Raw genomic sequence first — 26,633 nt, forward strand, 5'->3', positions numbered from 1 at the left:
ACACGAAGACCTGGACAACATCCAGGCTTGGGCTGATAAATGACCAGTAACATGCACGCCACACAAATGCCAGGCAATGACCATCGCCAAGAGAGAGCCTAATCAATCACCATCATTGAATACCTCACAGTCAACATCCTGGGGGTTACAATTTAGCAGACTCTCAACTGCACCAGCAACAAATAATGCCATGGGAACTAGATCATGTCAGAGGCAGAGTTTTCTACAGCGAGTAGATCACATCCTGACTCAAGGCCTTTCCATCACTTACTTATAAGGCATAAATCAGGAATATGAAGTCATATCCTCAACTTGCCTGAATGGGTGCAGCTGTAACACTCAAGAAGCTCTATAACATCACTAACTTAAAGATCTACTCTCGCCACCACCAATATACTGTGGTTGCAGTTTGTACCATGTACAAAATCCACCCACAGCAACATGCTAAGGCTTCTTTGGCAGACTCTTGCAAACTTGTGACCTCCACCAACTAATGGGACAAGTCAGCAGGTGTGTGAAAATACCATCACCTCCAAATCACACCATCCTGACTTGGATATTCGTCGTGTCTTCATCGTTGTGGAGTCAAAATCCTGGAACTCTTGCCTAGCAGAATTGTGGGAGCACCTTCACCACATGGACTACAATGGTTCAAGAAGGAAGCCCATCACCACCTTCTCAGGGGAAATAGGGATAGGGAATACACACATGCCAAAGACTTGCAGGTTGATAGGTAACTTGGCCATTATAAATTGCCCGTAGCATAGGTAGGTGGTAGGGAAATATAGGGACAGGTGGGGATGTGGTAGGAATATGGGATTAGTGTAGGATTAGTATAAATGGGTGGTTGATGGTCGGCACAGACTCGGTGGGCCGAAGGGCCTGTTTCAGTGCTGTATCTCTAAACTAAACTAAACTAAACCAGTCTTGCTAGCAATTCTCACATCCTAAGATGGAATAAAAAAAATTAAACTAATACTGTAACATAAAGTGTTTCACAAACAATGAATTACTATGAAGTGCAGTGAACGTTATTAGGAACAGAAATAGAACAGCCATATTGCACACCAAGAGCCCATAAACAGCAATTAGCTGAATGAATGAAGCTGCTTTTGGTTTAAGACGGAAATACTGGGAAAACTCCCCGTTTTTCTCAGAACCTTTAACATCCAACTATATAGGCAAACTAACTTCATGTCTCATTTGAAGACCAACAGCCTCAGCAGTGCAGTTCTTCCACAGTACTGCATTGGAGTGTCAACGTAGATTATGAGCTCAAACCACTGGAAGCTGAACCCAGAATCTTTTGGCTTAAGAGGAAGTGACAACCAACTCAGTCAAGCTAACACATAAAAGATACGGCTTAAAGTAATTTTGCTTCGCCTTGTATTCTGTTGGCATACTGATTGCTTCCAGTGCTGTTAACAGTACTCAGCATCTTTATATGCCAACAGAAAAGAAAAAATTTAAAAATCAATTACAAACTCAGTGTTTGAAAGGTCGTTTTTAGTCTGCTTCTGAATGATGAACAATAGGTTAGAATGGGATTTCACTTCAGCATATAAAAAATATCAGATTTAATCTGTTACTGCATTACAAACAACAATTTACACTGGAATTTTATTTGGGCAATATAATACATGATATGTTACAAATATTAAAAATTATTTTAAATGTTATACAGGTTTATTTACAACTTTGCAGAATATTTTAGCTATTTTGAAACAGTCGACTAGATAGTAAATCTACAGCACAGTGATACTCTAGACATTCATGCATGAACTCCTCAAATTTTTCTTTAAGTATCTTGTGAGCTTTGGTGGCTCGTTTCTTGTACTGCATGCTTAACATTTTGTCAGCCAGGTAATGCAACCACAACACATTTGTGTGTGGATTGTACTCTGCCCAGTTGTTACTGAAAAAAGAACATATTCATCAGTTTCATTTAAAAAAGACAAAAGAGAAATATATATTTTAAAAGGTATCATTGTTGTGCATTTTTAGGTCTGAGATTCCTATAACAGACAACTTGGAACATCAGTAATGCTACTGAAGTGTAATCAATCCACAATAGTTTTGGATTGTTTAAACATATTTCATACTAAAATGCATTTTGTAAGTGTCAATGGATCATGTTATACCAAGACCAGAGGCTGCATTTTCTATAAGTTCTATGAGTGTTGATTTGTCAATGCAGAAATGAACCAAGGGTTATTTTAGCTGACTTTTTTAAAAAATGCATTGGCTATTAGAAAGATGAAATGTAAAAGTCATGACTTTATGACACGATCATTCAGTTCTAGTACGGCAGATAGCTGATGTCAATCCAATTCAATAGTGGTTTTGACACTGTGTACAATCAGCCTGGAGATTGCACTCAATGTGTGATTCAATTATGAGAAACCTTGCTGTAAAAGTAGCCTCAAGTGCAAACTGGACAATATTAATATTGTATTAGTAACAGCCTCCCCTCCCATAAGCATTTAGTCTGCCACAGACAACATCAGTATCCTAAATAAAAACAAGAAATGCTGGAACCACTCAGCAGGTCTGGCAGCATGTGAAAAGAGAAGCAGAATTAACGTTTCGGAAGAAGGGTCACTGACCCGAAACGTTAACTCTGCTTCTCTTTTCACAGATGCTGCCAGACCTGCTGAGTGGTTCCAGCATTTCTTGTTTTTATTTCAGATTTCCAGCATCTGCAGTATTTTGCTTTCATATCAGTATCCTAAATGTTGGAGCCAGATACCCTAAGAATTTCACCAATTGTAACATTATTAATTTGACGCTCATTTTTGCAAAACAAGAAAGGACACATTTTTCAGTGAAGTTCACATTTGAACACTTCATATGCTCATACTGTATCCCTTTGTGCACTATTCTTAAGCAGAGGTTGAAATAAACCCACTAACATCTATCAAAATATTATAGTAAAAGTACAACATGTTCACATACAGATTTAAATCGATTGGAAATTATACCACCAAAATGGGACTTCTGGGAGCATCATGATCCAGGTAGGTGGCCAAGGCATTATTCCAGATCGACATAAATTCCAGCCAAAAATCACCCGCCTCCTGTTCCTGTGTAAACACCTCCTATACACAACTAGACTCAAGAAAGCTTGAATGGGACCACAAACTAACAGCCCGTCAGCACCCCACAAAGGGGTAAACAATCTCGGATATCCCCCATACCCACCAAACCCTAGCAACTTGTCAGATTATCCCAATCTCCAAAAAGTGCATATAGTTTCCAAAATGTGCACTACCATATTGGCAACCTTAAATGCCTCAATGCATTCTCCTGCAAGTGCCATATGTCATGTGACAAAGACAGAGTGATATTTCAAAATATCTGCATGCACTCTATTAAGAACAAAACTTTAAATACTTTGGATACTCACAGGTTTTCTTTCTTCATTTTTCTGTATATATCAAACTGGTAATCTCCTTGACCATGGAAGAAACTATCCTCAGAGGACAGATCACAAAAGTGTGCAACATCATCTGGGGACAGCAAATCATACCAGTGCATTAAATGTAGTGAATAATAGATAAATGGGTGTGATTGCAGTACACTGATACACAGTAAGGTATTCAGAACAAATCATAACCCAGCAAAGCCAGGAGTGATGCTCCAAACTCCACAATGCCATAGGAACATAGAAAATTCAGCCCATTGACCCTGCTCCGCTATTCAAACAAATCATGGCTGATTATCTACCTCTACGCCACTTTGTCCCACTATCCCCATATCACTTGATGTCATGAGTATCCAGAAATCTATCGATTCCTGTCTTGAACATGCTCAATGATTGAGCTTCCACAGCCCTCTAGGGTAGAGAACTCCAAAGATTCATTACCCTCTGAGTAAAGAAATTCCTCCTCATCTCAGTCTTAAATGACCTGCCCCTTATTCTGAGACTATGTCCACTGGTTCTAGACTCACGAGCCAGGGGAAACATCTAACCTGTCATGCTCTGTACGAATTTTGTAAGTTTCAATGAGATCACTTCTCATTCTTCGAAGCACGAGAATACAGGCCTGGTTTCTGCAATCTCTCCACCCCAGGGATTGGTCTGGTGAACCTCTCTTGCACTCCCTCTTTGGCAAGTACATCTTTCCTTAGATAAGGAGACCAAAACTGTACTCAATACTCCTGGTGCGGTCTCACTAAGGCTCTATACGATTGCAGCAAGACATCTTTACTCCTGAACTCAAATCCCCTTGCAAAGAAGACCAAAATACCATTTGCTTCCTAATTGCTTACTGCACCTGTCTGCTAGCTTTAGCGACTCATGAACAAGGACAGCCAGGTCCCTTTGGACATCAACACTTTCCAACCTCTTACCATTTAAGAAATACTCTGCCTTTCTGTTTTTTCTACCAAAGTGGATCACTTCACACTTATTCACATTATATTCCATCTGCCATGTTCTTGCCCATTCACTTAGCCTGTTCAAGTCCCCTCAAAGCCTCCTTGCATCCTCCTCACAAATTACATTTCCACCTAGTTTTGTCATCAGCAAATTTGGAAAATATTACATTTTGTCCCCACATCCAAATCATTTATGTAGATTGTGAATAGCTGTGGCCCAAGCAGTGATCCTTGTGGTGTCCCACTAGTAATAGCCTGCCATCCTGAGAATGGCCCGTTAATTCCTACTCTCTGCTTTCTGACGTGTTAACCAATTCTCAATCCACAGCAGTCTATAGTATAGGTGTTTAGAGAGAGAGAAACATCGGTCCTTTAGAAGCAGAGACAAGAGAAATTCTCATGGAGAATGAGGAAGTGGAGGCATTGGACAAATATTTTGTGTCTGTCTTCACAGTAGAAGACTCAAGTTTCATACCAAAAATAGAGAGTAACCTCGGGGCTAAAAAGTGAGGAAATTAAGGAAATTAATATCAGCAGAGAAAAAGTACTGGAGAAACTGAAGGGTCTAAAATCTGAAAAATATCTAGGACCTGATGGCCTACACCCTCGGGGTTCTAAAAGACATAGCTGCAAAAATAGTGGATGCACTAGCTCTGGCTTTCCAAGATTCCTTAGCTTTAGGTTCCATCAGACTGGAAGTTTGCAAATGTTACACCACTTTTCAAGAGTGCGGGGGGGGGGAGAGAAAGAGAGAAAACAGGGAACTACAGGCCAGTTAGCCCAACAGTTGTTAGGAAAATGCTGGAATCTATTATTAAGGCAGTCTTAACAATGCATTTAGAAAAGAAGGGTATGATTGGAACAAGTCAACAAGGTTTTCCTAAAGAGAAATCCTGTTTTATAAATTTACTAGGTTTTTCTGAGGGTGTAACTAGTAGGGTAGATAAAGGGAACTAGCAGATGTAGTATACCCGAATTTCCAAAAGGCAGTTAATAAGGTGCTACACACAAAAGGTTAATAGGCAAGATAAGGGCTTCTGGAGTTGGGGACAATATATTTGCATGGATAGATGGTTGGTTAATAGACAGGAAGCAAAGAGTGGGTATAAACAGTGCATTTTCAGGCAGTAAATAGTGGAGTGCCGCAAGGATCAGTGCTGCGGCCTCAGCTATTTACAATCTATATTAATGACTTAGATGAAGAGACAGAGAGTAATGTATCTAAGTTTGCTGATGATACAAAGGTAGGTGGAAAGGTGAACAGTGGGGAGGACAGAGAGGCTGCAAAGAGATAGACAGGTTCAGCGAGAGGGCAACAAGATGGCAGATGGAGTACAATGTAGGGAAGTATGAAATTATTTAAAAATAGAAACAAAGTGCTGAAACACTTTGTGGAGAGGGAAGCAGAGTTAACGTTTCAGCTCTGTGATCTTTCATCAGAACTGAAGTTATTCACATTGGTCATAAGAAAAGCAGAATTTTGTTTCTTTAAAAAAGGTGTGAAACTTGCAAATGTTGATGTTCAAAGAAACTTGGGGGTGCATATACAAGGAACACAGAAAGTTAGCATGCAGGTACAGCAAGTAATTAGGAAGGCAAATGGCCTTGATTGCAAGGGGATTGGAGTATAGGAATAAGGAAGGGTTTTGGTGAGACCACATTAAGTACTGTGTGCAGTTTTCATCTCCATATTTAAGAAAGGATTTACTTGCATGGGAGGCGGTATAGCGAAGGCTCACTAAATTGGTCCCTGGGATGAGGAGGTTGACCTATGATGAGAGGCTGAGTAAAATAGGCCTATATTCTCTGGAGTTAAGAAGAAGAGGAGGCGATCTCATTGAAACATACAGGATTCTGAAGGGACTGGATAGGATAGACACTGAGATTGTTTCCGCTGGTCGAGGAGTCTAAAAAAGAAATAACGGGCACAGTCCCAGGATAAGGGGCCGATCATTTAGGACTGAGAAGAGGAGAAATTACTTTGCTCAAAAGGTTGTGAATCTTTGCAATTCTCTACCCCACAGAATTGTGGATGCTCCATTGTTGAATGCATTTAAGGCTGGGATAGACAGGTTTTTGGGCTCGCAGGGAATCAAGGGATATGGCGAGCAGGCGGGAAGGTGAATTGAGGCCTGAGATCAGCCATGATCGTTTTGAATAGCAGAGCAGGCTCCATGTCTACTCCTGCTCCTATTTCTTGTGTTCTTGTGTATTACCCCCAATCCCATGTGCTCTGATTTTGTTTACAAACTTGCTGTGTGGGACTTTATCAAAAGCCTTCTGAAAACCCAAATACACCACATCCACTGGTTCTCCTTTATACTACAAGAAGCATCCTCAAAAAACTCCAACAGGTTTGTCAAACATGATTTCCCTTTGATAAATCCATGTTGACTCTGCCCAATCATATTATTTTCCAAGTGTCCAGTTATCACAACCTTCACAATAGAGTCTAACATTTCCCCTACTACTGACGTCAAACTAACAGGTCTGTAGTTCTCAGTTTTCCCTCTCGCTCCCTTCTTAAATAGTGGGATTACATTTGCAGGAACCATTCCAGAATCTGTAGAATTTTGAAATATAACCACCAATGCATCCACCATCTCTATAGCCACCTCCTTCAATCCAATTAATGTTTCAAGTAGTACCTCTTTATTGATATTATTTCCCATTCCTTTGTTCCCTAATATCTCTGGAACATTTTCTGTATCTTTCTCCATGAAGACAGACACAAAGTAATTGTTTAGTGTCTCTGCCATTTCCCAATTCTCCACCACAAATTCCCCCGTCTCCGCCTGTAATGGACCTATATTTGTCCTTGCTTATCTTTTCTTTTTCACATACCTAAAGAAGCTTTCACAGTCCACATTTATGTTTCTTGCTAGCTTGCATTCATATTCTCTTTTCCCTTTCTTTATCAGTTTTTTGGCCCTCCTTTGCTGGACTCTAAATTGCTCCCAATCTTCAGGCTTTTCACTTTTTCTGGCGACCTTATAAGCCACTTCCTTTGATCCAATGCAATCTTTAAACATTTTTTGTGATCCACGGTGATTCAACTTTCCTGTTGGGTTTTTGTGTCTTAGAGGAATGTATATTTGTCGTAGACCATGTAATATTTCTTTAAATACTAGCCATTGCCTGTCTGTCAAATTTTTCAGTATATTTTCCCAATCCACCATAGCCAACATGCGTCTCATAACTTCATAGTTTCCTTTGTTCAGATTTAAGACCCTAGTTTCAGAATGAACTCTCTCTTTTAAACTTAATGTAAAATTCTATCATATTGTGGTCACTATTTCCTAATGTCTCCTTTACAGCAAGGTTATTAAATTAACCTTTTCTCATTACACAGTACTAAATATAAAATAGCCCAATTCCTAGTTGGTTCCTCAACATATTGCTCCAGAAACCCATCTCGTACACACTCCAGGAATTCATCCTCCACAACATTGGCGCTAATTAGGTTTGCCCAGTCGATATGTAAATTGATGTCGCCCATCGTTACTGTATTGCCCGTTATACATTTTTTTAAAATCCATTCATGGGATGTGGGCATCGCTGGCCAGGCCAGCATTCATTGCCCATCCCTAATTGCCCTTGAGAAGGTGGTGGTGAGCTGCCTTCTTGAACCGCTGCAGTCCATGTGGGGTAGGTATACCCACAGTGCTGTTAGGAAGGGAGTGCCAGGATTTTGACCCAGCGACAGTGAAGGAATGGCGATATAGTTCCAAGTCAGGATGGTGTGTGACTTGGAGGGGAACCTGCTGGTGGTGGTGTACCATGCATTTGCTGCCCTTGTCCTTCTAGTTGGTAAAGGTCGCGGGTTTGGAAAGTGCTGTCGAAGGAGCCTTTGTGCATTGCAGCAGTGCATCTTATAGATGGTACACACTGCTGCCACTGTGCGTCGGTGGTGGAGGGAGTGAATGTTTGTGGATGGGGTGCCAATCAAGCGGGCTGTCCAGGATGGTGTCGAGCTTCTTGAGTGTTGTTGGAGCTGCACCCATCCAGGCAAGTGGAGAGTATTCCATCACACTCCTGACTTGTGCCTTGTTGATGGTGGACAGGCATTGGGGAGTTAGGAAGTGAGTTACTCGCCTCAGGATTCCTTGCCTCTGACCTGCTCTTGTAGCCACGGTATTTATATGGCTACTCCAGTTCAGTTTCTGGTCAATGGTAGCCCCTAGGACATTGATAGTGGGGGATAGTGGCGATGGTAATGCTGTTGAATGTCAAGGGGAGATGGTTAGATTCTCTCTTATTTTATTTATTTATTTAGAGATACAGCACTGAAACAGGTCCTTCGGCCCACCGGGTCTGTGCCGACTATCGACCACCCATTTATACTAATCCTACACTAATTCCATATTCCTACCACATCCCCACCTGTCCCTATATTTCCCTACCACCTACCTATACTAGGGGCAATTTATAATCGCCAGTTTACCTATCAACCTGCAAGTCTTTGGCATGTGGGAGGAAACCGGAGCACCCGGAGGAAACCCACGCAGACACAGGGAGAACTTGCAAACTCCACACAGGCAGTACCCAGAATTGAACCCGGGTCGCTGGAGCTGTGAGGCTGCGGTGCTAACCACTGCGCCGCCCTTGTTGGAGATGGTCATTGCCTGGCACTTGTGTGGCGCGAATGTTACTTGCCACTTATCAGCCCAAGCTTGGATATTGTCCAGGTCTTGCTGCATTTCTACACGGACTGCTTCAGTATCTGAGGAGTCACGAATGGTGCTGAACATTGTGCAATCATCAGCGAACATCCCCACTTCTGACCTTATGATTGAAGGAAGGTCATTGATGAAGCAGCTGAAGATAGTTGGGCCTAGGACACTACCTTGAGGAACTCCTGCAGTGATGTCCTGGAGCTCAGATGATTGACCTCCAACAACCACAACCACCTTCCTTTGCGCTAGGTATGACTCCTGCCAGTGGAGAGTTTTCCCCTCGATTCCCATTGACCTCAGTTTTGCTAGAGCTCCTTGATGCCACACGGTCAAATGCTGCCTTGATGTCAAGGGCAGTCACACTCACCTCACGAGTTCAGCTCTTTTGTCCATGTTTGAACCAAGGCTGTAATGAGGTCAGGAGCTGAGGGGCCTTGGCAGAACCCAAACTGAGCGTCACTGAGCAGGTTATTGCTAAGCAAGTGCTGCTTGATGGCACTGTTGATGACACCTTCCATCACTTTACTGATGATTGAGAGTAGGCTGATGGGGCGGTAATTGGCCAGGTTGGACTTGTCCTGCTTTTTGTGTACAGGACATACCTGGGCAATTTTCCACATTGCCGGGTAGATGCCAGTGTTGTAGCTGTACTGGAACAGCTTGGCTAGGGCCGCAGCAAGTTCTGGAGCACAGGTCTTCAGTACTATTTCCAGAATATCAGGGCCCATAGCTTTTGCAGTATCCAGTGCTTTCAGTCGTTTCTGGATATCACGCGGAGTGAATCGAATTGGCTGAAGTCTGGCATCTGTGATGCTGGGGACTTCAGGAGGAGGCAGAGATGGATCATCAACTCGGCACGTCTGGCTGAAGATTGTAGCAAATGTTTCAGCCTCAACTTTTGCACTGATGTGTGCTGGGCTCCCCCATCATTGAGGATGGGGATATTAGTGGAGCCACCTCCTCCAGTTAGTTGTTTAATTGTCCACCACCATTCACGGCTGGACGTGGCAGGACTGCAGAGCTTAGATCTGATCCGTTGGTTCTGGGATCGCTTAGCTCTGTCTATCGCATGCTGCTTACGCACTTTGACACGCAGATAATCCTGTGTTGTAGCTTCACCAGGTTGACACCTCATTTTGAGGTATGCCTGGTGCTGCTCCTGGCATGGCCTCCTGCACTCTTCATTGAACCAGGGTTGGTCTCCTGGCTTGATGGTAATGGCACAGTGGGGGATATGCCAGGCCATGAGGTTGCAGATCGTGGTTGAGTACAAATCTGCTGCTGCTGATGGCCCACAGCACCTCATGGATGCCCAGTTTTGCATTGCTAGATTTCGAACAGATCTATCTCATTTAGCACGTTGGTCGTGCCACACAACACGACGGAGGGTATCCTCAGTGTGAAGGCGGGACTTCATCTCCACAAGGACTGTGTGGTGGTCACTCCTACCAATGTTATCATGGACAGATGCATCTGTGGCAGGCAGATTGGCGAGGACGAGGTGAAGTATGTTTTCCCCTCTTGTTGGTGCCCTCACCAAGTGGCGCATACTCAGTCTAGCAGATATGTCCATTAGGACTCGGCCAGCTCGGTCAGTAGTGGTGCTATCGAGCCACTCTTGGTGATGGACATTGAAGTTCCCCACCCAGAGTACATTTTGTGCCCTCACCACCCTCTGTGCTTCCTCCAAGTGGTGTTTAACATGGAGGAGTACTGACTCATCAGCTGAGGGAGGGCGGTAGGTGGTAATCAGCAGGAGGTTTCCTTGTCCATGTTTGATCTGATGCCATGAGACTTCATTGGGTCCACAGTCGATGTTGAGGACTCCCAGGGCAACTCCCTCCCTACTGCATACCACTGTGCCACCCCCTCTGCTGGGTCTGTCCTGCCGATGGGACAGGACATACCCGGGGATGGTAATGGCAGTGTCTGGGACATTGTCTGTAAGATATGATTCCGTGAGTATGATTATGTCAGGCTGTTGCTCGACTAGTCTCTGGGACAGCTCTCCCAACTTTGGCACAAGCCCCAGATGTTGGTAAGGAGGACTTTGCAGGGTCGACAGGGCTGGGTACGCCGTTGTCGTTTCTGGTGCCTGGGTCAATGCCAGGTGGTCCGTCCGGTTTCATTCCTTTTTATTAACTTTGTAGCGGTTAGATACAACTGAGTGGCTTACTAGGCCATTTCAAAGGGCATCTAAGAGTCAACCACATTGCTGTGGGTCTGGAGTCACATGTAGGCCAGACCAGGTAAGGACAGCCGATCTCCTTTCCTAAAGGACATTAGTGAACCAGATGGGTTTTAACAACAATCGACAATGGTTTCATGGCCATTAGACTAGCTTTTAATTCCAGATTTATTAATTGAATTCAAATTTCACCTTCTGCTGTGGTGGGATTTGAACCCATGTCCCCAGAGCAATACCCTGGGTCTCTGGGTTACTAGTCCTGTGACAACTGCACTACGCCACCGCCTCCCCCTAATTTCCTGATTTATACCATGCCCAATATTATCGCCTATGAACAACTCCTACCAACGTTTGCTGTCCCTCACTGTTTCTTAGCTCCACCCAAACTGATTCCACATCTTGATCCTTCGATCCAAGATCCTCTCTTACCAATGTACTGATCTCGCCCCTTATTAACAGCGCTACCCCACCTCCTTTTCCCTTCTGCCTATCCTTTCTAAATGACGAATATCCCTGAATATTCAGTTCCCAGTCCTGGGAACCACATCTCCGCAATGGCAATTAGATCACACTCATTTACCTCTATTTGTGTCTTCAAATCATCTACCTTGTTGCGAATGTTACCTGCATTCGGATAGAGTGCCCTTAACTTTGTCTTAACATTCTGATCCTCTTTGACATTTGCCTTTGTTTCATCTGCCTTCTAATTTTGCTTACTATCTTTTCTACTTCCTGGTACCAGTTTTGCTTCCCTTGAATCTGAGCTCCCTCTCAGGTTCCCAACCTCCTGCCAACCTAGTTTAAACTCTCCCCAATAGCACTAGCAAATCTCCCTGTGATAATGTTAGTCCTGGTCCTGCTAAGGTGCAACCCGTCCATCTTGTACAGGTCCTAACTGCCCCAAAACAGGTTCCGATCCCTCAGAAATCCAATGCCCTCCCTCCTGCACCAATTCTCTAGCCACGTGTTCACTCAATCCTCCTATTCCTATGCTCACTAGCATGCCGCACTGGGAGTAATCCTGAGATTACTGCCTTTGAGGTCCTGCTTTTTAATTTCTTTCCTAATTCCCTAAACTCTGCTTTTAAGACTTCATCCCTCTTCCTACCTACGTTATTGGTACCAATGCGGACCACAGCCTCTGGCTGTTCACCCTCCCCCAGAAGAATTTCCTGCAGCCACTCTGTGACATCCTTGACCCTGGCACCAGGGCAGCAACATACCATCCTGGGGACATGTCTACGGCCGCAGAAACGTCCATCTGTTCTCCTAACTAATGAGTCTCCTATCACTATGCCATTACAGCCTTCAAATTACTCCTATTGCACTGGAGATGCCAGAATGATGTAAACGATCCATGGCAGTATTCGAAGAGTTGTGGAGGAGTTCGCCCCATTCTACTGGTTAACATTTATTAGTCAACCAACACTTGAGATTATTTGGTCATTTATTTCACTGCTGTTTGAGAGTTTGCTGATTGCAAATTTTCTGCCTCCTTTCCTATAGTATCACAATGACCACACTTCAAAAGTACTTAATTGGCTATAAAGCCTTTTGTGACATCCTTAGCTATTGAAAAGCACTATATTAATGCAAGTCCGTTGCGGAAGCTCTGTTCAAAATCTTCCAAACCTCCTTGGATATGCGGATGGTACTAAAGAGCTGGAGAATTGCAAATGTTACACCCCTATTGAAAGACAGAAGGATAAATCAGGTAACTACAGGTCAGCCTAATGTCAGCGATGGAATACAGTCCCAAAACGTTTCCCGAGCCAAATTAATTGGCATTTGGAAAAGTATGGACTAATAAAGGAAAGTCAGCGTGGATGTGTTAAAGGCAAATAGTGTTTGACTAACTTGATCGGATTCATTGAAGAAACAAAGGGTTAATGATGTGTATATGGATTTTCAAAAGGATTTTGACAAAGTACCACATAATAGACTTGCTAGCAAAATTAAATTTCATAGGATTAAAGGGACAGTGGCAGCATGGATACAAAGTTGCCCAAGGGACAGAAAGCAATAATGAATGGTTTTTCAGATTGGAATGAAGTATACATTGATATTCCCCAGGGGTTAGTATTAGGATCACAGCTCTGTTTGATATATATTAATGACCTGGACTTGTATACTGAGCATCACTTCAAAGTTTGCAGACTATACAAAATGAAGAAATGCAGTGAACAATGAGTTGGATAGTAACAACTTCAGGAGAACCTAGACTGGTGAAATGGGCAGACACATAGCAAATTAATGCAGAGAAGTGTGAGGTGATACATTTTGGTAGGAAGAATGAGCAGAGGCAAAATAAACTAAATGATATAATTTTAAGGGTAGTGCAGATGGAGGTCTATGTACACTAATCTTTGAAGGTGGCAAGACAAGTTGAGGAGGCTGTTGAAAGGGCATAATTGATCCTTTGCCTTATTAATAGAGGAATAGAGAACAAAAGCAAAGAAATTATGCTTAATCTTTAGAAAACATTGGTTAGGCCTCAGCTGGAGTATTGCACCACACTTCAGGAAGGATGTCAAGGCCTTGGAAAGGATGCAGAAGATATTCACTAGAATGGCACCAAGGGATGAGGGACTTATGTGGAGAGACTGGAGAAACTGGAGACGTTCTCCTTAGAACAGGGAAAGTTAAGAGTAGATTTGATAGAGGTGTTAAGGACACAGATTTGAGATGATTGGCAAAAGAACCAGAGGCGACATGAGGAAACATTCTTTTTCACAGGAATTTGTGGTGATCTGGAATGCACTACTTGACAGGGCGGTCAAAGCAGATACAATAATAAGATTCAAAAGAGAATATGATAAATACTTGAATGGAAAAAATACAGGGGAGTAAGATTAACTGGATTGTTCCATCCAAAGAGCTAGTGGGCCTGATGGGCAAAATGGCCTCCTTCTGTGGTGCATCATCCTATAATTCTATTTTATAGTTGTTCCTCAATATAACATACTTTATTCCCTAGCATTATTTTAGATTCAACACATTTGCTGTACAGTTGTGAAACAAAAACACACTCTTCTGGTGACAATCACCGTCATTGAGGGACTAAGGCACATTGGTGTAGGTGTTTGCTACACCAGTGTACACATTGGTGTAGGTGTTTTGCTGCGTCTCAAGGCCGTGTCCCAAACTGAAGAGAAGGAAACACTAGCCCACTGATGGAAAGTGTAGTGAAGCAGGAAAAGAGGAACATATCCAAAAATTAAAACCTCATCCAAATAATGTGAATAAATATAACGGAAATTTCATACAAACTAAAACATTTTTAGAATTACTCATTTCTGACATTGAGTCTCACCTACTGACAGCATTTATGGAAAATTGCACACAACCAGACCACTATTTTCCATCCAGTGATTTTAATGGATGGGCAAGCGAAAATTACTAAGCTCTATTAGGATGGAATGACGTGAACCCCTTGAAAATTTTGACAACAGAAAGCCAACATGGATTTGTAAAGGGGAGATCATGCTTGATGAGCCTGTTTGAAGGAGGTGAATAAAGCAGTGGATAGGGGATTGTCTATGGATGTTATCTATATGAACTTAGAGTCAGAGAGATACAGCACTGAAACAGGCCCTTCGGCCCACCGAGTCTGTGCCGACCATCAACCACCCATTTATACTAATCCTACATTAATCCCATATTCCCTACCACATCAGCACCTTCCCTCAATTCTCCTATCACCTACCTACACTAGGGGCAATTTACAATGCCCAATTTACCAGTCAACCTGCAAGACTTTGGCAGTGGGAGGAAACCGGAGCACCCAGCGGAAACCCACACGGTCACAGGGAGAACTTGCAAACTCCGCACAGGCAGTACCCAGAACTGAACCCGGGTCGGCACTTGATAAGATTCCTCATTAAGATTATTAGTTAAAGTTGATGTTCATGGAATTGGAGGCAAATTATTGACCTGATTAGGAAATTGACTGAATGGTAAGAGACAGAGGTAGGAATAATGGGTGGCTAGTCTCATTGGCAGGATGACACTAGTGGTGTCCTGCAAAGGATCTGTGTTGGAACGTCAACGATTTCTTGTATTAATTAATGACATATATGATGGAATAGAAGACCACATATCCAAGTTTGCCAATGACACAAATTTGGACAGCATTTTCACAATGTAGATGGAAGCATAAAATTACAAAGAGATTGTGAATGGGCAAAATTTTAGCAAATGGATTTCAATATAGGCAAGTGTGAAGTCATTCACTTAGAAACTTAAAATGGATAGAACAGACTACTTTCTAAATGGTGAAACACTAGAAGCAGTGGCGATCCAAAGAGACTTAGGAGTTCAAGTAAATCGACTAAAATGTCATGCACACGTACAAAAGGTCCCTCCTCCGTGGGCAATCTATGGCCCACGGAAGACCCCTGCCGGTAAAATCGCCACCTCTATGGATATCCCCTTCCCCCTGGGCTGCATACCCAGCCTCACACCACCACCACCACCCCCATCACCCCGCCTCACCGGGGCCTTCTGGCCTGGCCTTGTCGACCCTGCCTCACTTACCTGAGGTCCAAGGTGCCAGCCTGAGTTCCAGCCTCTGCAATACCAGCAGTAGTCACCGCTCCCGGTGTTGCTGCCAATACTGCCGAGCTGCTGGCCCTGTGATTGACCGGCAGCTCCTGGAAGTGGGATCCCGTCTTTAAAGGGATGGAGATCGCGGCGCCAGAAACTTCACTTCCAGAACAATGGAGGATCGCGCCAGCAGTGTGGGGGTGTGGGGTGTTTGAAAAAGGCTGAGGCTCAGGATGAGGCAGGGATCTTGTCCCCCCCCGCCCCCTTTTCAGCCTGCACCAGGAGCCCCGCCTGCTGCACAAAATCCAGCCCAAGAAGGTGGTCGATGTTTGGAACTCCTTTTCACAAACAGCAATTGATGCTGGACGAATTGTTCATTTAAAATCTATGATTGATATCATTCTGCGAACCGACGTTATTAAGGCATATAGCCGAAGGCAGGTATATGGAGTTCGGTCACAAATCAGCCACGATCTCATTGAATGGCAAAACAGGCATGAGAGTTCAAGTAGTCTACTCCTGTTTCTATGTTATAAAACTATTCCTGATATTTCTTTTTCCTATATTCGTATTTGTTTGAGTACCACAATGTATGAACTGAAAAAAATCTGTAGGTCCATTTGATCAAGGAAATCAAGAGTAGTTTAAAAAAAATTGAAACTCACAACTTTATAAAAATACATTAACAATATCACTGACCTCTTCCCATTCTTGATAGAGTATAATCAATAATATTGACCATAAATCCATGGGTGTCAATATTGAAAGTATTCCCACACAATTTGTATTCAACCTGTTTGATGTCAGTTTTCTTGATAAGAACATTACCCCAGTGCAAGTCTCTGAAAATGAATTCAAACAAGGACGCAGATAATGCATAATTAATATCAAAGAAAAACATGACAAATTATAAAAGGCAAAATACCTAGTAACTAAAATTCCTGGGGCTAAGGAGGTCAGATTAAGTGTGATCCCAGCAGGGAAGCCACAATTTGAGACAGAATCCAGATCTGCCAGGTTTTCACTTTACACAACTTCTATCAATAGTAATCCAAAATGGTGGGTGCATTTTGGCCCCTGCCTCTGTCAGCCAGATTTGGGATCATGTCTGGAGCTAACACAGAACCATACCCAGCTGGCATAAGTTGCATGGACCCTAAGAGTAGGAATATGTCCCATACCAGGCCATAAAGCAGGACCAAGAATGCTGCCAGAAATGTTTGATAGATTCCAGAGGGAGTAATTGCCTGAAAAACTCAACAAGGGGCAAAAAGAAAATCTCCATTATTTTTTTTTTAAGTCAACAGCATTTCACTTTACTGGGACACTGCCTCCACAGATGGGGTCCATCTGACCCGAATATTAACATATCTGTCCCATAATCTGGAGCTTCAATGGCTGGGCAAAGTGGCAGGTCGAAATCCTGTCCCATCACATCTCCACCCTCTTAAAATGATGCAATTTGGGGACCCAAATTTTAAGTCACTTTAAAAAAGAAAAACACCATTGGCATCAAAATAAAATGTAAGAAAGTGAGAAAAACTGCAGTAATATCAATTATTACTGCAATAGAATTAACAACCTACTTTCAGTTTGTGGTTTATTCTCCACATACCTCATCATCCACAAACTAATAAAAATCAATGTAACAGTAGCCCTTCAGTAGATTTACTTCCTGTCCATTGACTTGACATTGACATTCTCAAAAGTCACATGGAGGCCAACTAAACTAAAATCAAAGAGCAAGGTCAATAATATTAAAAGAGATGCAACAGCACTTTCTTCCTTGTGCCATCAGTAGTACCAAAAAGTGGGTGTACTACCCATGATTTCATATCCATGCCAAATTCAAGGCAAATCGAACAAAGCGAGTTTATTTTGGAAGACAGACCCTGATAATGATATTTGGTAAAGATTAAGCAACACCTCATGCTTTTATACATATACCTATGAGGTAACTTGGAGTGGAATGAACTTCCATTTAATCTACTGGTTTATCGGTAAATGAAACATTCCAGAACACTTCAAGACATACACTGCTTTGTGTTGATGAGACAACCTATGGTTTTATGGACAAACTAACTAAATGACTGCCCAGATTTCACAAGCATTGATTTCCGTATGTCTCCCCTGAAGGGACTGAGACCTCTGGTACCTCCCAAAAGTGGCCTAAACAAGTGGAGTTTATACCATCCAAACATGATCCTGTTCTAATCTGGGGAGAATTTTTCTATGAAGGACCAGTAATGCAGCTCACCCAATTTATTTATATGTATGGAAATTAAGGTGGACTGTATTACAGGCATGCAATTCTCCATTTTATAACATTCCTACACCATGTGATTCACTATACTGAGATGCAAGAGGAAAATTACCGCCTTGGTGTCCACATGCACTTTCCAGGAGAGTCATTGGATAGTGATCAGGAAAACTGGTTGATTTTACCCCTTCCTAACACAACACTGATACCAATATAGTGTAATAATGACTGTCACAGCAGAGGTTAACTAACTCAGTGGAAGATTAAATCCAATATTTTTTCTTCTGTATGCTTTAGTACTATGCCACATGGTTGACTTACCCATAAAGTTATTGGCAGAGCCAATTTTAGTTCCAGTTCCAGTTTAGTTCCAGCGCTCGAAGTTCGAGAACCCCCGAAGTTCCATCAAGGCAGTTTCTTGTACACAATCCCTGTGCTGTCTCATAACATACCCAACCTCTCTTTCCTCTCTCAAGTCCCTGAATGGGTGGTTGCCTCCCAAATCCGTATCCATCTTTCCCACAATCAGGTGAGAACTCCTCCAATCAGATTTCCGACCCTACCACAGCAGTGAAAGAGCCCTCAAAATCAGAAATAATAACCTACGTGATAATGATTCATCCTTTTCCACCTGTCTGCAATCTTTTGACATGCTTGACCACATTATCCTCCTACAATGCCTCTTCTCCATTGTCCAGCTACATGGGACTGCCCTCACCTGGCTCCATTCCTATCTATCTTGTCATAGCCAGGACCCTTTGCAAGCCTATCTTCCTGTTTGACTCTGAGCTGAGCATCCGACCCCATATCCTCTGCTTCACCAAGACTGCCTATTTCAAACTCTAACATCGCCAGTCTTTGCCCCTGCCTCAGCTTATCTGCTACTGAAAGTCTTACCCATTCCTTTGTCACCTCCAGACTCAACTACGCCAAAGGTATCCTGGCCACCCTCCCACCCTTCATAAACTTGAGTTTGTCGAAAACTCTGCTGCCTGGATCCTAACTTGCTCCCACTCACCCAACACCTGTGTTTGCTGACCAACATTGGTTCCTGGGTCAGCAATGCTGCAATTTTAAAATTCCTATCCCTGTGCTCAAATCGCTCCATGGCCTTGGCCCTCCCTATCTCTGCAACCATATCCAAGATCGCTACGCTTCTCCAATTCTGGCTTCTTGCACACTCCTGATTTTAATAACTGCATTAATGGCTGCTGTGCCTTCAGCTGCCTAGGCCCAAAGCTCTAGAATATCCTCACTAAACCTCCAAGTCTCTCTATCTCTCTCTCACCTCCTTAAAATTTCTCCTTAAAACCTACCACTTTGATCAAGCTTTTCATCTCCGGTCCTAATGCCACTATGTGGTTTAGTGTCAAATTTTGTCTGATGATGCTCCTGTGAAGTGCCTCGGGACATTTTTAATATATAAAATGTTCTATATAATGCATTGCTGTCTCACAAACACAGAGAGGATGTACTGTGCCTCAAGCAGTTCCTTTTTGTGATCTTAGTTTATTCAGAAACAACTCAGACAACTACCCAAATTGAAAATCCATGCAAGTTACCAAGATAAATCCGGCAAGCCCCTTCTCAAAAAACAGGTCCCTTAAATTTTGAACATCAGTTATGACTTCTTATTTTATTCCTACATTTCAATATCAACTATGCTTCAAAAAGTAATTCATGGGCCGTAAAGCGCTTTGGGACATCAGGCGGTCGTAAAAAGCACTGCATAAATGCAAGTGTTCCTTCATGCAATGGAAGACGAAAGATTCTGTTTCCCGGCCCCCCCACTCCCATTACCTGTGTTCAAAATTTAAAGCAGTTTCAGCCACAGCCAAGGATGCAGTTACTTGATACAGTATACTTCTTGCTGCTTCAAGGGAAGGTATCTGCAGGAACAGTTTGATTTCATAAATTTGATAGAAAGGTAAGTAGTGTAAGCTATAGAAAATAATTTTAAAAGAGTTACCTTTGTTCTCATACTTTCTAGATCACAACCGCCATATTCAAATTCAAAAATGATGTAAAGTTGCTCATTGTGCAATTCATCTAGGTGAAGAGAAAATGTTTTATCTGTTCAATGCTCAGAATGTCAAATCTGTGAAATTTACAAAATAATTAAAATAAAACAGTTTACCAATCTAGGAAGCATTATTTCAAATGATGCCACTGTCAACAAGGATATAGACAATCGACCGTCCAATACCAATGTTCCTCTTGCTGCCAACTCTTGAAGTGTATCCAGCAAGACCATTTACTACACATCTCTACCAGAATTCAAGTATACAGAGTGGCTGTCATCACCATCCTCTTGTATGGGTCAGAATCATGGATTCTCCCACTATCAACATCCTAGGGGCTACCACTGACCAGAAACTGAACTGGAGTAGCCATATAAATATCGTGGCTACAAGAGCAGGTCAGCGGCTAGGAATCCTGAGGCAAGTAATTCACCTCTTGACTCCCCAAAGCCTGTCCACCATCTACAAGGCACAAGTCAGGAGTGTGATGGAACAGTGGGCCACTGGGCGGCACAGTGGCGCAGTGGTTAGCACCGCAGCCTCACAGCTCCAGCGACCCGGGTTCAATTCTGGGTACTGCCTGTGTGGAGTTTGCAAGTTCTCCCTGTGTCTGCGTGGGTTTCCTCCGGGTGCTCCGGTTTCCTCCCACATGCCAAAGACTTGCAGGTTGATAGGTAAGTTGGCCATTATAAATTGCCCCTAGTATAGGTAGGTGGTAGGGAAATATAGGGACAGGTGGGGATGTGGTAGGAATATGGAATTAGTGCAGGATTAGTATAAATGGGTGGTTGATGGTCGGCACAGACTCAGTGGGCCGAAGGGCCTGTTACAGTGCTGTATCTCAAACAAAAACTAAAAACAAAACTCTCCACTTGCCTGGATGGGTGCAGCTCCAACAACACTCAAGAAGGTCGATACCATCCAGGACAAAGCAGCCTGCTTGATTGGCACCCCATCTACATTCATTCCCTCCATCACCGATGCACAGTGACAGCAGTGTGTACCATCTACAAGATGCACTGCAGCAATGCACCAAGACTCCTTGGACAGCATCTTCCAAACCTGCAACCTCTACTAACTAGAAGGACAAGGGCAGCAAATACATGGGACCACCACCACCTGCAAGTTCCCCTCCAAGTCACACACCATCCTGACTTGGAACTATATCGCCGTTCCTTCACTGTCGCTGGGTCAAAATCCTGGAACTCCCTTCCTAACAGCACTGTGGGTATACCTACCCCAAATGGACTGCAGCTGTTCAAGAAGGCAGCTCACCACCACCTTCTCAAGATCAATTAGAGATGAAAAATAAATGCTGGCCTGGCCAGCAAAGCCAACATCCCATGAATGAATGAAAAAAAAAATTCTGCACAGAAAACAAATGCAACTGCTGGAGTGCTTCCATTAACGCTGTGATCCATCATGAACATCAGATCAACATCAAAAATAGTGAAATCCTCAACAAAGCCAACATGCCCAGCATTGAATGCATTCTCGTACAATGCCAATTATGCTGGACAAGACATGTGTCATGCATGGAGGATTCCAGAATGCCAAAAGCAATGCTTTGTGATTAACTATGCTCCAGTAAGCAAGATCGAGGTGCACCTCACAAATACTTCAAAGACCAGCTGAAAGGGCACCTCTCTCTGGCTGATATTGACCAACGGGTGTGGGGACAGGAGACTGCCGACACAGACGGTTGGCGCGCAACAACTAGGAAAGCAGCCTACAAGTTTGAAACCAACAGACACGAAGTTGAAGAAAGGTAATGGAAGGAATCGGTTTATATCACAGTCACTCCAAACCAGGAGTTCTTGTGCCTCAACTGTTCAAGAGTCTGCAGATCAAGAATTGACCTCTTCTGTCACCAATGATCATGTGCCATGAACAGCAAGGACCAGTTTCTCCCCTAATGATTCTGATCGATCTTTTGTTCACTAGCAATGTTGGAAAAGGAAATTAATATTTCCCAAAGCAAGTGATCAACAGGTGGTGTGGGAGGGGAGTCCATAATAGAATGGATTCCCTTCCCACACCAACTGTTGATTTGCATTGGGAAAGAGTGGGCTTGATTGATATTTTCTTGTTCTGTACTTTATGTGCTCATAAATGGCATGCAAGAAATCAGAACATTCTCTACACTAGTTGATTCTTATTTCCTTGCTGCAAGTCATTTTCAAACATCAAAGGTTAGCTACACCTGTCTGTCTCAAATTTGGGAAGATGCATCTCAATTCTCTTAAGTGTGCCAAAAAAAAATATATATTTTAGAACACAGACAAATTTTCTAATACTGTAAAAACAAGTTACTAAAATTCTCACCTGGACGATCATTTTCAGAAGTCTTGGTTCGATTATACTTGTCCCAAACTTTAAGTAACTCCACAGGATAAGAACCTTTCACACAATGCACACTACAAAACAAGAATTTAATTTACTTTAGATCGTACTCCATACAATTTAGATTAAAAAGCCCAGATACATAGCATCAAGGGTAGAGCATAGTGACCTTCTTATTCACAGCATGACACAACTAAAGATATCTCTAAAATATGTACTGTACATCAGTGTTCACTAAGGAAGTGGAATGTGACAAAATATCGGTAGAAGCAGAGAGAGTAGAGGCAATGGATCGGGTAAAAATTGAGGGGAAGAGTACTAAAAAAGGCTGGTTATGGTCGGAGTAGATAAGTCACCTGTCCAATGGCTTGCATCCCAGGTTCCTAAATGGGGAATGGAGATAGTAGTAGGGCTTGCCATAATCCTCCAATCTTCCCTGGATACGGGGAAGGTGCCAAATGTGGAGAGTGGCAAATGGGACACCCTTATTCAAGAAAGGGTGTAAGGACAGCCTAAGTAACAGCAAACTAGTTAGTTTATCAGTGGTGGGTAAGGTTTTAGAAACAATAATCGGAGTGGGGTGGGGAAGAAATCAATGGACACTTGAGAGGTTCGAGTTAATTAAGGGTGGTCAGCATAGATTTGTAAAAGGCAGATCACGCTTGACTAATCTAATTAAATTTTTTGATGAAGTAACAAAGAAGGTTGATTAAGGAAATGCTGTGGATGTTGTTTATATGGATTTTAAGAAAGTGTTTGATTAAGATGTCACATAAAAGGCAGATTAACAAAACTGACCATCCTATTCCATGAATCTCAGTGTCCAATTTGATTAAAAAATGGCTTAAGGACAGAAAACAGCAAGTCATAGTAAATGACTGTTTTTCAGACTGGAAGATGGTAGACAGTGATGATCCCCAAGGGTCAGTGCTGGAACCACTACTTTTTTTGCTATATGTAAATGACTTCGATCTTGGAATAGAGTAGAATCTCAAAATTTACTGACGACACCAAACTTGGAGGTGTGGCAAACAGCGAGGATGATATGAACCGCCTGCAACAGGACCATAGATAGGCTACCAGAATGGGCAGAGAGGTGGCAGATGGAATTTAATACTGACAAGTGTGAGGTGATGTATTTTGGCAGATGGAATAGGGAGAGGCAATGTATACCTAATGGCACATTTCTAAAGAGTGTGCAGGAACAGAGGGACCTGGGGGTGCATGTACAATGATCTTTGAAGGTGGCAGAACATATTAAGAGAGTGGTTAGTAAAGCTTATGGGATGTTGTGCTTTATAAATAGAGGCATAGAGTACAAAACAAACAGGAAATTTATGCTGAACCTTCATAAAGCTCTGGTTAGACCCCAACTAGAGTATTGCATCCAGTTCTGGTCACCACACTTTAGGAAGGATGGTCCTTGAGAGGGTGCAGAGAGATTTACTAGAATGGTTCCAGGGAAGGAGGATTTTACTTGCAAGGTTAGGTTGAAAAAGCTGGGGTTTTCTTCTTAGGACAAAGGAGATTGAGGAAAAAATTAATAGAAGTGGACAAAGTTATGACAGGCTTAGATAAGTTACACAAGGAAAAACTGTTCCCATTAACTAATGGTACAAGGACTAGGGGACACAGATTGAAGGTTTTGGGAAAGGGATGCAGGGGGAATGTGAGGAAGAACTTTTTTTTAAATTTACACAGTTGGTGGTAATGACCTGGAAATTGCTGCTCACAAGGGTGGCGGAAGCGAAGACAAATCAATGACTTCAAAGAGAAGTTGGATGGCCATTTGAAGGAAATAGACTTGCAGGGCTATGGGGATTGAGCAGGGGAGTAGGGCAGACATGGACTTGATGGACCAAATGGCCTCCTACTGTGCTGTAAATGACATTATGACTCTAATAATTAGTATGGGGCCAGCAGGAACCTGTAGCCCCCAAGCAGCAGAAAATCTAGCCTCTCCTAGGTCCGGGCCATATGGGTTCCTGGGTGCTCTGGAATCACACGATCAGCTCCAACCCTGCTGCATTAATCATGCCAAAACCTTCTTCTGGCCTGCATCCCCACAATGGTTGCCACTTACATCCTTGGAGAAGTGGTATGCCTCTTCTCACTCAGTGTACCGGACTCTAAACATGCACCACCATATAAGAGTCCTGGCCTGTTTTCCTGCCTTTCTGCCACACTGGTGTTGGGCCAGGAAGATGGAAGCAGGGCTGTGGAATTTCAGCCCCAACATATTTTAAAATTTACATACTGACAGCTGTACAAAGTCAATTTGTTGATGGCCACAATATTAAATGTTTTATAATGTGTGTATATCTGCTATGGGAAACAAAAGTAAACTGACATGCAACAGCTAAAAGTAATTCATTTACAGACTTGATTTCTAATTGGATAACTCTTCCAAAGTGCCATCACAAGCAGAACGTGCTGAATGGCCTCTTCTGTGCCATAAAATTCTTATGATCTTAACAACATGTCAGTAAAATGCTTTTCATTTTTGGTTGCTGTTTTTTCAATTAAGTATTCCATAATGTGACTAATAATATAATCACAACTATTAAATCTTTGATATCTATGTCATCAGGTATTAAATGGATGGAGCAGGCTGGCATTGAACCTCCAAAAGTGAGATCAAACTCTGGACACCACCACTGCCATTTGTCAGATACTTGCTCAGCACATTTGCTAATTTTGTCATAGATGATCCAAGAAGAAGTTCTTTACAAGTCTACTTAAAAAAGCAGCCAAAAAGATTCTGCCATCTTTTTCAAGCAAACATTTCAAAGAACATTTATATCATTAACCAATCCATTATACTAATGCTCGTGGGAATTAATAGCAGTACACTTGGAGAATTCAAATGAAAAATTCATATCTAAATAAGTGCACTTACGAATATAAAGAAATAAATCCAACAGTGCAGTTTTCAGTTTCTTCATTCAGCTGACTCAGTTTCCTAGGGAGGGAAATATTTTTTCCATTTAGAAGTACTAGAGTACTAGTTACATGAAATGTTTAAACACTAATTCCATTGAGTACAGGGTGGCATTGTCATGCAGTCTAAAACTGTTTGCCAGCTCTGTAATGTGGCTTTCAATCCAACCCACCGCAACCCAAAAAACTACTCTCTCTCTGATGGCTGTAAAAATGCCAAGTGAAATGACTTTTGTCAAGTGGGCACAAAAAGTGCTAATAATTCAACAGCAAATTGAAAGATTCAACCAGAAAGGCAATAAGGATGTTCAAGAAATGGAAATTACACTGGTACAGTCTGACATGCCTCCTGACATTACAGGATCTAGTCAGGCAGATACAGCGTACTATTCACTATTTAGCCATATGGGGTAAATTGGCATTAAGGTGTAGACAACTGCATTTTTGATTAGTAAATGAGAAAAAATGAGCAATAGCCATTCAACATGTAGGACGCAAGGTATATACCAATTTTGGAGTGTGACGGTCTACGCACAATCTATGTTGATGTAGGCCCACTGCCAAATCCATGCAGCCATTTTTAAGTGTCACAAGCACATACCTAAAACAGGCGTCAGGCCTTACTTAATACGCCAAGTGTCTTTCATGAATTGTTCACCTTGAGTGGGAAGGCTTGCTCCGCTTAAGGTTCTTCAGCAGCTGGCTTCCAACCAAAGGTAAGAATTTGAATACTCCTTACAAAAACGCATCCCCTATGGAGCCACGAAAAGGAGTCCTCTGCTCCACCCTGACTCCATACGAGTCACAATCACACCACCCACCTGTTTCAATCCTCTCTCCCCCCCACCACCCCTGTCCACTTCCAGGACTTTCCCAAGGGCCACATCTAGCACAGCAGGGGGTCCAAAATTGGTTTCGCCTGTAAAGGCGGGTTGCTTGTCGAGGCATGACATGCAACGAAAGTTTGTCCCAAACATGCAGCTGAAGCCCAAGGACCAATTTCTATTAATCCTTGGGAGCTCTTGTTTTAGGCAATCAAAAATGTGCCCAGACAAAATTCTACTCAATGATCTAAATACTCATGTTTGCACAACATATGCATCATCTTGTACATGCACTTGTAAGGTGAAAAAGAGTATGCAAGTGGTTTTCGATTTGGATGTGCACTTTACTCCCTTGGTTACTGCTTATTTGTCAAAATAGTGCACAATACGGATAAAATGGCAACTTCAGCAGCGATGAGAGAAGAGCGGTCATCAGGTTGGCTCGATCAAATAGAG

The 26,633-nt window shown here is 42.6% G+C and overlaps 1 protein-coding gene across 1 annotated transcript in view; it reads right to left on the minus strand.

Annotated features, from left to right (window-relative positions):
- Positions 1-1,602: 1,602 nt before the first annotated feature.
- The window catches only part of haspin (histone H3 associated protein kinase), an 86,549-nt gene continuing 61,518 nt past the window's right edge, over positions 1,603-26,633 (minus strand). The window contains exons 10-16 of the mRNA XM_068029840.1: positions 25,313-25,375; positions 22,396-22,487; positions 20,019-20,098; positions 19,850-19,938; positions 16,489-16,631; positions 3,407-3,509; positions 1,603-1,915 (exon numbers count right to left, since the gene is read on the minus strand). Of these exons, the coding sequence (XP_067885941.1) occupies positions 1,711-1,915; positions 3,407-3,509; positions 16,489-16,631; positions 19,850-19,938; positions 20,019-20,098; positions 22,396-22,487; positions 25,313-25,375 (775 nt within the window). The 3' untranslated portion in view covers positions 1,603-1,710. The remainder of the gene's footprint in view (positions 1,916-3,406; positions 3,510-16,488; positions 16,632-19,849; positions 19,939-20,018; positions 20,099-22,395; positions 22,488-25,312; positions 25,376-26,633) is intronic.

This window comes from Heterodontus francisci, chromosome 1 (assembly GCF_036365525.1).
Source record: "Heterodontus francisci isolate sHetFra1 chromosome 1, sHetFra1.hap1, whole genome shotgun sequence".
In the NCBI taxonomy this organism is placed as follows: domain Eukaryota; kingdom Metazoa; phylum Chordata; class Chondrichthyes; order Heterodontiformes; family Heterodontidae; genus Heterodontus; species Heterodontus francisci.